This window comes from Tasmannia lanceolata, unplaced genomic scaffold (genome assembly GCF_043159265.1).
Source record: "Tasmannia lanceolata isolate RefF3 unplaced genomic scaffold, GAP_Taslan_0.1 ptg000012l, whole genome shotgun sequence".
NCBI lineage: Eukaryota > Viridiplantae > Streptophyta > Magnoliopsida > Canellales > Winteraceae > Tasmannia > Tasmannia lanceolata.
The window spans coordinates 41,956,286-41,970,263 of NW_027518689.1; the positions used below are offsets into that span (position 1 = coordinate 41,956,286).

The window sequence follows — 13,978 nt, forward strand, 5'->3', positions numbered from 1 at the left end:
TAATCACAAAAGCATATACTTTTGAGAGATGAGAAATTCGGTCCCCCATTTTTCGCTCTTGTCCTCCTAAAGATGTCTTTAAGCGTAGATTTTTTTTAGGGCGATGATATTTTCACAAGAAGAGTACGGAATGTTGATAAGGGTTCAAGAAATTACAGGTTTTGAGTACTTTTTAAAACAATCATCAAACGTGATTCTTCAAAAAAGGTGGAAAAAGACCCCAATACCCTTCTAACATCAACATGATTCTCCTTCCAGGTTCCTTTTTCATTCTAGAAAATCCCACTGTATTTAATGCCCATTAAATTGGCGCGCTTCACAAGGCTTCTTTTGGTTCGTCGGAATGTGTATTTGAACCGACAGAACCTTGGGTTTGTTTCTATCTTGCCCGTCGGAAATAACTGGAGACGGATTGATGCTTGACATGTGTTAAAAAACTTTTTTGAACGGTCGTGCCTCTATACACAGGTGGTTTGGCTTGAATTTGAAATTTTCCTTTGAACCCAGAGTCCCTTGGGTTTGTTTAGATCTTGGTCGTCGCCAATATGCATAGACGGTCGGATCCACGACACGTGAACATCAATATGGAACAGTGGCGTCTTCTAATAATACCGCCTCTCTGTATGAGATTCCGCCGGCGTATCCTGCATTCCGCTGGCGTATACTCTATTTCCACTTACACCTTATTTCCGCCGGTGTACCCCTTATTATTCCGGCGGCGTACTTTAGAACCCGGCGGTGTATTCGATATTCTGGCGGCGTACTCGATACGTTTGAAACACATGTTTTAACCTAGAAAATCAAGCAGCGTCTCAATATTCCGACGGCGTACTCTAGAATCCGGCGGCATACTTGGAATCTTTGAACAATGGGTATATTTTGAATCTGGCGGCATACTTGATATTTCGACGGTGTACTCAAGAATCTGACGGCGTTCTTAGCCAAAAGAGACGTGAGAAATAATTAAATATTCAATAACGTCGTTGTTTTAAGCCAAAAGAGACGTCAGAAATAATAAAATATTCAATAACGTCACCGTTCTCAACTAAAAGAGATGTGTAAATAGTAAAATTTTCAATAACGTAGTCGTTCTCATCCAAAAGAGAAGTGAGAAATAATAAAATATCACTTTAAAGATAATGTTTGGAGTTCTCATCCAAAAGAGAAGTGAGAAATAATAAAATATTATTTTAAAGATAATGATTGACGTTGGAATGGCAACATAGGAGACTGTGATCATGTCAAAAGGGTATTGGGGTCTTTTTATTCTACCTATTATTTTTTTTTAAGATAATTGTTATAAAAAGTACCCAAAATCCGTAATTGCTCGAAATATTACACCATTTCATACGTTTTTTTCTCCAGCCCCCAGCATTGGCCTCACTTTTAACGTGATATGACGTCAAATCACGTTAAAAGTGAGCGCATGCGTACTGCTGGGGGTGAAAATGTCATCTCACTTTTTTCTCCCTCAAACTTGGACCCACTAGGTCACCCTGTGACACACATGCCACATGAATTAGATCATGGTCTGCGTGTGATAGACTCTACATCAATCTTTTTATTTTTTAATTAATATACCAAGTGTATACTAATCTAAGCTATTGTTTCTCTAATTCTCTCTGCCTTTTCTTCTTCTTTCTTTTTAGTTTCTTTAGTTTTCGCCCTTTCTTTCCCTCTTCTCCTTCTTTCTCTTTGTACTATATGTTCCAGCTTATCTCCTCCTCTTCAAACAGAGATGGCTAATGAGAGCAAAATACTCATATTTGGAGCAACTGGGTATCTTGGAAAATACATGGTGAAGGCCAGTGTGTCCTTGGGACACCCTACGTATGTGTATACCAGACCCATCACGGTCACCACCGACTCCGCCAAGCTAGAATTGCTCAAGGAATTCAAATCCATGGGAGTGGAGATTTTTGAGGTAAATAACTCCAATAAAATAAGGGAAATGATATATTCGCCCCTTTTTCCCAAGAAAAGGGGGCAAATATATCACTTCCCTAAAATATTCTCTTGATTTTAAACATAAAACAAAACAAAATATTCTCTTGATTTTAAATATTCTCTGTATATACTGAAAAGTGCTTTTCAATTCAACCGGTTGTATGTACAATACAGATGCTTATTTTTCTGAAGGACACAGTAGAAGGTGTGGAATAATTCGTCAATTTTTTTTTTTTGTTTGAGAAACGTTTAAATTAAAAAATTATTCTTCCAATAATGTTTTTTTTTTTTTTTTTTTTTTTTTGTAATATTCTCTTACTTTTTTGCACCCAATTATTGAAACTAGTGTTTTTGCAAAAACAGGGAACTTTGGATGAGCATGACAAGCTCCTCTCAGTGATTAGACAAGTAGATGTGGTGATTTCTACACTTGCAATTCCTCAACATCTAGAACAGATCAAAATCATTGACGCCATTAAAGAGGCTGGTAACATCAAGGTCCCTCCCTCCCCCCTCTCTCATCTAGTTGGATTTCAGAATGATCTAAAAGCCCAAATCTGTAGAAAATAAAATAATAAAAACAATATATAAGAAAAGGAAGAAGACAAACTTTCATTGACTTTTTGTTTTATTCATTCATCTCATAAATTCCACGTTACACCATAGCACTATATATATATATATAAACTTGTTGCTATACGTGTAACACTCAAAAAAAAAAAAAAAAACTCACGTTTTGACTTTCCTCATTCTAGCTAAATTCTAAAACTACTATTATTGATAAAAATAACACAAGATGCCTTCACTTTGGAAACTCCCAACCGACTCAGCACAACTTTTCTAATAATAAAAAATTCTAAATTTTGTTTAGGTGGGCCCCACAAGTTACCACCGTTTGAATTACTTTCCAACACGCCCCCTTAATTCAAACTAGGTGAATGATTGTACTCCCGTCATATGACGAAATTTTTTGAAATTCTCTTCTGGCAATGCTTTGGTGAAAATATCCCCCACTTGATCTTCAATGTTGCAATGCTTTAAGTCTGTAACTTCTCAAATGAAATGGTGACAAATCTCAATGTGCTCCGTCCTTCCTTGATGAACTGGATTTTTTGTTAAGGCAATTGTGGTTTTGTTGTCACAAAACATCCATGTAGGCCCGTTTTGTTTCGCCTTCAATTCACGCAAAATCCTTCGTAGCTATATTGCTTGACATACTGTAGTTGTAGCAGCAATATATTCAGCTTCCGTGCTTGAGAGAGCCGTAGTAAGTTGCTTCTTAAATGCCCAAGCTATGACACCTGATCCGATGCTAAAACAATAGCCCGTTACGATCATCAATGAAACCTGCCCAATCACCATCAGTAAAACAAACTAATTTAGAGTTAGTGACTTTTGTGTACACAATACCAAAATTGATTGTTCCTTGGATGTATCTCATAATTCTCTTTGCTGTCCCAAAATGATGCTTGCTTGGATTGTGCATAAACCCAAATCAAGGGTCCATATCAAGGTCCCTCCCTCCCCCCTCTTCTTTCATCTAGTTGGATTTCAGAATGATCTAAAAGCCCAAATCAAGGGTCCATATCAAACAGGATCTTAGAATGCTACACGAGCCCAAACGAGAACACTATAGATCCATTACACATGGCATATTTGGAACATACTGCTTGCATGGATGCACAACATTCATGAACAATTATGTTACATGTGTGCATGTGATGTAGGACGAATTCCAGTCCTAGTCAAAGAGCTCTAGTAGAGTTACAGCATGTTTACTTTTATATTGCTTTCTCATCTCATTTAATAAGAATTTTTTTGGGTAAAACTACTAAAAACCATCTACATCAAAATTTATCTACAAGAATCCCAAACAATTTTCTCGAGGGTGCTGATAAATTTGCCCCCTTCCCGTCGAAATTCACCCTCTTTTAACAGCCCTTTAACGTACACCACCCAGAACCTCCACCCGATCACCTAACTCCCTCTCTGCCAACCCTCTTCTCCATCTCAGCTCCTCCAACCTTCCTCTCCCCTAACATGAAGAGAAACACCCTCTCTTTACTTCCGTTAGTAGGAACTGTTTTAGGTTGTGTATTTATCTTTCTACTAGTGGGACCAACTGATGCAGGTGCATCCCTCCAAGTGGCGAAGTCGACGGTCCAGAACGAATCCATCACAAAGTCTTATTTTTAGCAAATAAAAGAGCCTTAATTTGTTAAGAGTTTTAAAAAGGAGAGTTTTATGGAGATAGAAATCATTCCCTAAGTCATTGTACGAGGGAAGTTGGAGTCTTTTTTGGAATCTAGTTTATCTTTAGAAGTTTTATAGTTTTAGGAAGTTTCTTTTTAAGTTTTCATTGTTTTAATAGAAGTGAGATTCTAATTTAAGTTTGTTTAGGATTTTTCTCTGCAAAGTCTATAAATAGGCTATCACTGTAATTTGTTTCATTATTATCTTTTTGGAATAAAAATTTGGTTGCCTCTCAAATTGTTGCCTCGTTTTGCCCCATCAAAGACAAGCCACCTGCTTCTTGTATTGTTGCCATTCCGCGAGCCATCTGCTGCTCGTGCTTTGGGTCTTGCTGCTCGTGAATCACCACCAGACCTCTTATTTCCCTACGAACGAGTAGTCCCAAAATATCACCCGAGACTTCCTTTATTCTAAGCCCTTTCAACCATTATTCGCAGCCCCTGTTTCACCCATCCAAAACCACTTCCCCTTTTATTTCAGCCTCATCAATAGATATTAAATTCTTGACTTTAGGAACCTACAATCGATCGTATTAGCCCCATTAAAACCTACAAAATAAAAACCCAAAATCTATTAGTTTATCACACCCCTCCAGCCACCTTATTCCTTGATTCTTAGTCCCTTGCCTTGTTAACCCAAACCCACTTTGCTGCTACCTCTCTTAGCCTAACCAACCAAACCGATTAATCCTTATTGATTCAACGACCCATCTTGTTTTTCCACTATTCCATCCTTTTGCTATTTTAACCAACCAAGAAATCACTTCTTAAATTCTTTAACCCCAAGCTTCCGCGATACGCCGCTGCGTCATTTGGTATCAAAGCTAAGGCTCGCAGGGTTTCTTAACTTTGCAAATCTTGGATTCTATTCCCCACCATAATCATGCCGCCAAAAAAGAATGAAGACGGAAGTTCAGCCCCTAATGACCCCGTGTTAGTGGAGCTGCTCAAGAGATTTACTAAAATCCAAGAACAACAACGTGCTCTAGATGAACAACAACGGGCTCGTGATGAACAGTTCCAAGGTCAGATTACCGCACTAACGGAACAAGTGAATCGCCTATCTGTTAGACAAGAGGCGAGGCTTGATGGAGTAGATCGACGTGTTGAGGAAATCAGTGAACCAAGTACCATCTCGAGTCGATCATCTTATGGAAGGTGTGCAGATTGATCAACCGGTGCAAGGACAAATACCACAGCAACATACAGTTGTTAGAGCCAATTCTCCACCGCGGAATAATTACAGATGGGACTCCGAGATTAAACTGGAAATACCAGAATTCCATGGGACGCTAGAACCCGAGGAATTCATTGATTGGAGTGCCATTGTTGAAGAAGTCCTAGAGCTTAAGGACATTCTCGATGACAAAGTGGTGCCTCTCATAGCCCTTCGCCTACGAGGACGAGCCGCTGCTTGGTGGCAAGCCCGAAAGTATCAGCAACGCCAAGCAGGAGAAGCACTTATCACTGAGTGGGAGGAGATGCATCAAGAGATGCGCAAGGAGTTTCTGCCCTTCAATTACAAGCAGGTAATGTATCAGAAACTTCATCGACTTATTCAAGGAAGTCGATCTGTATCACAGTATACGGAGGAGTTCCATAGGCTTGTTGCTAGAAATAATCTACGCGAATCACGGGAGCAACTCGTAGCACGGTACCTTAAAGGATTGAAAATATCAATATATGATTCCCTTCTTGGTCAATGGTCATACATTCAAGAATGTGACGGAGGCCCATGCAAAAGCCAAACTCGTAGAGAATTCACACTGAAGAAGCGCCTCACGTTCATTTTCCTATGAGAAAAACCTTGCTCCTCCACCACCACCAAATCGGGTTTCTACATCGTCGACATCGCCCCAACCAGTTACGAGGCCTCAAGCCATAGCCCAATCCGCCCAACAAAGACCACCCAGCAGTCAATCAGATACGCAATGTTTTCGTTGCAAAGGCTATGGACATATTGCTTCTGCATGTCCCAAACCCCAGCAACAATTACTAGCCTATGAGCCGGAAGACGAAATTCTCGAAGAACTCCTTGCAGATGAGGAGAGACACAAGGAAGAAGACTATGTCATTGCCGCTGAAGATGTTACAGGTCAAAGCTTAGTCACGCGAAGATTTTGCCTCACTCCATGGAAGGACGAGGAATGGCTTCGTCATAATATTTTCACCACACGATGCAACATCGATGGCAAGGTATGTAAGTTGATCATTGATTCTAGAAGTAGTAAGAATGTGATCTCAAAAGAGGCAATGCAGAAATTGAATTTAAAGGTCGAGCCACATCCACAGCCATACCGACTAGCCTGACTCAATGACACTACAGACACGTGGATCAAGAAGCGTTGTCTCGTATCCTTCAATATTGGAGATCACTACAAGGATCGTATTTGGTGTGACATAATTTCTATGGATGCTTGTCACGTTTTACTTGGGAGACCATGCCAATACGATAGGAGCGCCCTGTACGATGGCCGCGAGAATATATATTCCTTCCACCACAATGGAAAGAAGCTCGTGTTGACCCCTTCAAAGGATAAGGATCCATCACAAGCATCAGAAAAGAAGCATTCTTCCTTATCCCGATACGATACCAGACAGTTCAAGAACGGGCAAAGAATGCGGAAGAATCTTGGGTACAAGTATCCCTTCTCAGGAGACGATGTGAACTTGTGGTCGAGTTCTTTTCAAGAAGGGGAGAATGATGCAGGTGCATCCCTCCAAGTGGCAAAGTCAACGGTCCAGAACGAATCCATCACAAAGTCTTATTTTTAGCAAATAAAAGAGCCTTAATTTGTTAAGAGTTTTAAAAAGGAGAGTTTTACGGTGATAGAAATCATTCCCTAAGTCATTGTACGAGGGAAGTTGGAGTCTTTTTTGGAATCTAGTTTATCTTTAGAAGTTTTATAGTTTTAGGAAGTTTCTTTTTAAGTTTTCATTGTTTTAATAGAAGTGAGATTCTAATTTAAGTTTGTTTAGGAATTTTCTTTGCAAAGTCTATAAATAGGCTATCACTGTAATTCGTTTCATTATTATCCTTTTGGAATAAAAATTTGGTTGCCTCTCAAATTGTTGCCTCGTTTTGCCCCATCAAAGACAAGCCACCTGCTGCTTGTATTGTTGCCATTCCGCGAGCCATCTGCTCGTGCTTTGCGTCTTGCTGCTCGTGAATCACCACCAGACCTCTTATTTCCCTACGAACGAGTAGTCCCAAAATATCACCCGAGACTTCCTTTATTCTCAGCCCTTTCAACCATTATTCGCAGCCCCTGTTTCACCCATCCAAAACCACTTCCCCTTTTATTTCAGCCTCATCAATAGCTATTAACTTCTTGACTTTAGGAACCTACAATCAATCCTATTAGCCCCATTAAAACCTGCAAAATAAAAACCCAAAATCTATTAGTTTATCACACCCCTCCAGCCACCTTATTCCTTGATTCTTAGTCCCCTGCCTTGTTAACCCAAACCCACTTTGCTGCTACCTCTCTTAGCCTAACCAACCAAACCGATTAATCCTTATTGATTCAACAACCCATCTTGATTTTCCACTATTCCATCCTTTTGCTATTTTAACCAACCAAGAAATCACTTCTTAAATTCTTTAACCCCAAGCTTCCGCCATACGCCGCTGCGTCACCAACCAGTTGGAAGTAATTTAAGAACGAAAAGAAATTGAAAGTAGATTAGAGAACAAATTAGATTGGTGAAGCAACTGTATGAGTTTTATATCTGGTAGGGTCATGTGAGAGATATACATAGAACAAGACAGTTTTGGTGTATCTACTTTAGAACAAAACAGTTTTGATGTAACTACTTTAGAATGTAAAATAAAAGAACATTGTAATTATAAGATAGTTTTATTTTTTAATGGTAAATATAATTTATTAATAAAGGGAGAAAGATACAACCAGGACGGTCACTACATCATACACAAGTCAAAAAGGAAGAAAAGATGAATGCTAATGCCACACATGCTCAAGGGGAAGGAAAGCAAAAAACCTCCACTAGGCCCACCAACCCCTGTACGGGCAAACTCATCCGCCTCACTATTAGCTGCGTTTCTAACATGACGAAAGGATACGGGGCAATCCTCCACACGATCCTGAATCTCATCCACCTCCAAGGATGGGGATGACTACGATTCAACCACCTAATCACATTGGGGAATCTCCCTACACCACCAAAGCTGACATGGTACTCTCATACACTAGCCTGATACCTTGAAGGACCTCCCTAAGCTCTGCTTCATTGGAGTCTGCTCTCCCTTTCGGACCAGAGAAAACCCACTTTACAGACCCCATATCATGCTTGAGAAGCCCTCCAACACCAGCGAGCAAAAGGTTACCAAGACTCGACCCATCAAAATTCAACTTCAACATACCTGGATCAGGAGGAGATCACCTAGGGTGAGGAACTTCAGCATTTGCACCATAAATCGGAACTAGAAATGAACCTAAAGAAAGAAAGTGACTTTGCTCAAAAAATGCATAGCAAAATAATTTTTGTGAATGCAAACAACTGGCCTTTCACGGAGTTGCAGAAGACCGTCATATATTTCCTTCCAAATCACCCACAAATAGTTGCTAAAAGGACTAGATTCCACAAAAATCTCCCTTTTCTTTTCCATGGAGCCCATGACCAACAATCAAGGAGATCAGCCTTGCTAGACGAGAAGACTCATGATAAACCAAACATCATAAGGATGAGGCTCCAGATGGATCTAGCATACCTACAATGAATAAAAATATGGGCCACTGACTCCCCTGCTCCAATGCATAGAGGGCGATGATCGATGATCAGCATGTGGCGGTTCCTAAGGTGACCCACAGTAAGGATTTTGTCCAGGAAGGTCGTCCACCCAAAGGCACAAACTCTAGGGGGACTGGAGTACCATGCTCTGTATGATAGAATGTTAGCCCCAGGTTAGGCAACCCAAGAGGAGGGTGAATTGGGTTTTGAAAACCTTTTGTTCTCTTAAAGATAATTCACAAATTAAAGCAAGAACAGACAAAATTTAAAGTGCTTGGAAGATAAAATCAAATGCATAAAAAATAAATGAAGAGGTAGAGAAGGGTAAGATATGCACTAATAATTTTATAGTGGTTCAGCCCAATCCCGGCTTACGTGCAGTAATAATTTGATTTGTTGTGTTGGACCATCTCGGTCTTTATATTAATGAATCTCCCGACCATTAAAAAAAAAAAAAAACAGAAGACCTGAAGAGAGGGGTTAGCTAGTGATAGAGTAACTAAAGCCATGCGAAAAGGCATGAGAAGGAAACCGAGGAGAAAAGGAATACAGAAAGAAAAGAAAAATGGACGGTTTTCAATGGAGGTGGGAGAGGATTAGGTCGTGGATAGCCTCTCGATGAACGAATGGCTCTCATTTTGTCTCTCCCTTTTGCATACATCTTCTCTCAAGCTCTCAATGAGACTATCTGCTGATATATAATATTGTTTTGGGCCATTGTCCAGTTAAGGAGCTGTTGGGCTTAGACCATTTTACTTGGAGTACGTGGATCAACTTAGCCCTACCGGAGAGAGAGAGAGAGAGAGAGAGAGAGAGAGAGAGAGAGAGAGAGAGAGAGAGAGAGAGAGTTTTCAACGATTGGTGTTTCTAATAACATCAATGGAGGGAGAGATTTTATGGATATGCCTACTTTAAGTAAGCTTTATCTATAGTTAGTGGTAAAATTGATAATTAAGAAAATGATATGGTATTCCTAAAACTCAGGATGTCATTTTTGTTCCTCAACTCAATCTAGGGTCTCGTTTCCTCATCCTCTGCACTTGCATCCTCCTCATTGCACATCATTCGCACTGTCCTACTCTCTCTCGCTCTCCCTCCAAAAAAAATCACCTCCATTGTCTTCAAAGCCTAAACGTAATATATCTATCTCCATCGTCCAAAAGGGTAGTCTTCCGTCCTATTTCTGCAATATGGGTGTTGAAAATGGGTAGCGTAGGCAAAAGGATGTTCACCCTGTCAAGATAGTTCTCCCTCAAATTCAACAAGTTTTGAATGTTTTGTGGGTTTTCGAGTTGGAGAAGATGAGAAGGCAAAGGAGCGTTGATGGAAAGGTTAGATGGGTCAGATTCGAGAGCGGGCCAATCCCTAGAAAGGAATCGAGTTATGATTATGAAAAATAGGTTTTTTTTTCTATTTCTTCAATAGGCTATGAGAATAGGTCAAGCCCAGAAGGAAAAAATCATAAGGAATCGAGTTACTAGAAAGGTTCAGATGTGTCAGTTTCAACAAATTTTTTTAATGTTTCTTCGTCTTTCCTATTTTTAGTTTTTTCTATTTTTGTTTTCTTCTTGTTGCTTGTTAGTATTTTTTTTTTTTAAATTTTGCTTCTTCTTCCAGTAACTCGATTTCTATCTAGTTTTTGTTTACTTTCCCATGTTTCATCTTGATTTGGGAAATTTCTAAGGTTTGACTTCTACCATAGGTTAGATTTACGAAATTGTACAAGTTTCATTTGTGAGAGATGGTTTTCAAGATGGAAATGGAGATATTGAACGAAGTAAAGGAGTCGAGAATAATCTCTGGATGAATTTCTTTTGCAATCAATTAGCTAATTAAGCAATCTCGATTGTTATTTATTCACTGAGGCCTCAATTCAATTTGAAATTAGTTTTGGAGAAGGGTATCTCTCCAATAGATTTGTGATGTGTTATTTTCTCCCTCAATTTTGAAATTGTATGAATACTAAAAAAAGATAAAGATTTTCAAAATCCCCGGAAGATCCAAGCTCAGTCACGAGTTTTCAAGAAAACCAGTGAGATCATGTTTCGTCAGCTGAATGGATGAGATTCGAGCACCTGTATCAACTCAAGTAGTATCGATCAAAGCCGCATCAACATCGATCATATGATCATTTCTAATTACGCAAAACAATTTCAGCATCCAAAAAACAAATTTTAGATCACTCTCTCGTTTTTTTTTTTTAAATGGTAGATTACTCTCTTTCTCCCTGTGTTTAATATCTGTGCTTTAAACTTTCCATTTATGTTGTTCTATAGAGGTTTCTCCCATCAGATTTCGGGGTTGAAGTGGATAGGATTATTGGGCTCCCTCCATTCCAACCTATCAATGATGACAAGAAGAAGATCAGAAGGGCGACAGAAGCAGCAGGGATCCCATACACCTTTGTCTCTCCAAACTGCTTTGGAGCATACTTCGTTGAAATCTTGCTTCATCCGCATGAGCAAAGCGAAGATGTCATTGTCTATGGTAGCGGCGAAGCCAAAGGTACTTAATATAGACATCTCTACTATGCCTATTTAGGGTTCGATCTTGCCATAAACATGAAAAGAGGAGAGTATTTTTATATTTGCATTCATGGTTTCTATTTGATTTGATAATTTTATGTAGCCTTATTGTTAGTCTCCTTCGTTAATCGATAATTGCGTAGCTTGATTCTCCTTCATTTGTAAGGCCTAATGGAATATAAAATTTCGTGTTCAGCCGTGTTGAATTTTGAGGAAGACGTCGCCGCTTTCACAATTAAGGCAGCAACAGATCCTAGAGTGTGCAATCGTGTCATCGACTATAGGCCTCCAGGAAACATCATCTCTCAGCTTGAATTGATCGCATCTTGGGAGAAGAAATCTGGAAGGACTTTGAAGAAAACCCATCTCTCCGAAGAAGAAATTGTGAAGCTCTCCGAGTGTAAGAATATCACAATTTCTTTTTCATATTTTTTGCCTTAGCTCTGATTCAGTGTCTGTATGCACCACACTGGTTTAGATATTGGAGACCGCTCTTTTATTTAAAGCCCTCCCGTCCACAGTTACAAATTTCTCTGAATTATTGAAAAAATCTTGAAAGAATATTGAATTTATATCCCTAGTTTTACTTTAAAATTTTCCAAATAACCCAAAATTCTTGTATTTTTTAACCAAGTGCAATTTTTTAAAATTTAACGTGAGTTTCTCAAATTATTTATCACGTTCTCTTATATAATATTTGAAAATCTTGGAAGAAATACAAAACTATTGAAAATGACATTTGGAAATATGTGTTGCAAATACACGGTCGTGGACCCTATAATTTCTTGCAAATAGAAAAACGTGTTCTTTTTCAAATTTCTCCCAACTTCTATCGTAGCATTTCTGAATTTCTCAAACAGTTTATGAGGTTGTTTCACCACCGGCATGCCCAGAATCATCCATTCACATTTTTTGTGAAGGGCCGAAACTAATCTCACTGAAAACATGTTTTTTAATCTCAAACTTTTACAAAAAAGTGAAAGGCTGGTTTCAAAGAGAGACCTCTGGAATTATGCCCCCACACAAACTTTGTAATTATCCTCCCATTGGCCAAAAAGCAAAACTTTAAATGAAAGAGAGGTGTGCCAATATCAAAACGAATGAGCTCGATGCGGTGATCAATCTGGTTCGGTATTTACTATGTTTACTAATCAATTCTACTTCTCCCATAGCAGCTCTTCCATGTCCCGACAACATACGAGTCTCCATCCTTCACAGCATCTTTATCAAGGGTGATCAAATGAGCTATGAACTAGAAGAAAACGATTTGGAAGCTTCGAAACTATATCCAGATTACAAATACACTCCAATCGATCGCTACCTAGATATCTGTGTGGTCAATCCCCCTACACCTAAGCTCACATCCTTGGCATAGCTAGTAACAAAAAAGCGAGATTATTATAGAGCGTGCAATAAGGTGCAGACAAAGTGATGCGACTTCATTGGAAATTGTTGTTGATGGCACTGTCCATGTGAAAGATGGTTGCATGATTGATATTAAAAATGTAATTGTTCAAGTAAGGTAGTTAAAAAATGTAATTGTTGTGTTGAATTGTCAAGTACAGGATTGGTTTGTGTTAAAATATTGTTAATTACTTGGTTCTTTCAACGACTATGTGCGCAATACAATTCATGACAGTACGACAAAACTAATATAGAAGATTCATAATTTTTGGGTTATATGGTCTTACCACATAATTGCATGCATTTAAAAAAAACTTACAAACAATGGCGAAAAGACAGCAACAGTTGGAAGACTGGAGCATCCAAAACACTTATCCCACACAACCTTTTCCACTTTTATTGAAGAGAGAGGCAGAGGATTCCAGGCTAATGTATGATCCAAAACGGAAAAGTCAGTACTCTGACTCCAAATTGCATTTCGGTTGAAGCAAAGACAGACTACGAAGAATAAGAAGCTATAGAAATTATGAATAAAACCACATTCAAATTCCATTAACCTGTGTTACAATACTTTTCTTCAAAACCTCACCTAGGAGTTTGATTTCCTGGCTTGCCTTATCGAGCTAAGTAACTAATATGAACTAACTAGATCTAAACATGGAAGCTTAATGCTATGGTGCAACCATGTTCATGTTATACAGGTTGATAAAAGGTTAGGAACGACACAAAACAATAGAAATGAAAACGTAGCATCAGATTGTGGACACAAAAACCACATTTCAGTTCTTACAAGCAATGCATTAACTTAGATATGAATCTCTAAACTTGCAGCCCAGGAAATCAATGACAGTACAAAATTCCTCTGATATACGGCTTCGCTTCAACAAATTCTAGTATAATTTTTAAGCAGATGTGAAGATAAAAGAAGAAGAACAGTTAAATTATGGGCAACGGGGAAAGCATATTGCAGAACCAACCTCCATCCCATTTGCAAAAGACCAATCATCCACAAGAGGCAATTTCCTTCTTAGAACCTGAACCAAAACCAGAACAATGGAGATGAAACTTCAACAGGTAAGAGTGGTTGCTTACAACCTT

At 38.9% G+C, this 13,978-nt stretch overlaps 1 protein-coding gene across 2 annotated transcripts; it reads left to right on the plus strand.

The window, feature by feature from the left end:
* The first annotated feature begins 1,585 nt into the window (after positions 1 to 1,585).
* Positions 1,586 to 13,085, plus strand: LOC143888257 (isoeugenol synthase 1-like). Of its 2 annotated transcripts, none has more exons than XM_077392617.1 (5): positions 1,586 to 1,924; positions 2,311 to 2,445; positions 11,228 to 11,456; positions 11,673 to 11,876; positions 12,649 to 13,085. In XM_077392617.1, exons 1-5 carry the CDS (start codon positions 1,739 to 1,741, stop codon positions 12,849 to 12,851), a joined length of 957 nt encoding a protein of 318 aa, XP_077248732.1. In that variant the 5' UTR covers positions 1,586 to 1,738; the 3' UTR covers positions 12,852 to 13,085. The 2 variants fall into 2 exon arrangements, with proteins under 2 accessions (XP_077248732.1, XP_077248733.1); XM_077392618.1 differs by having other exon boundaries at positions 1,590 to 1,924; positions 12,652 to 13,085.
* The last annotated feature ends 893 nt before the right edge of the window (positions 13,086 to 13,978 follow it).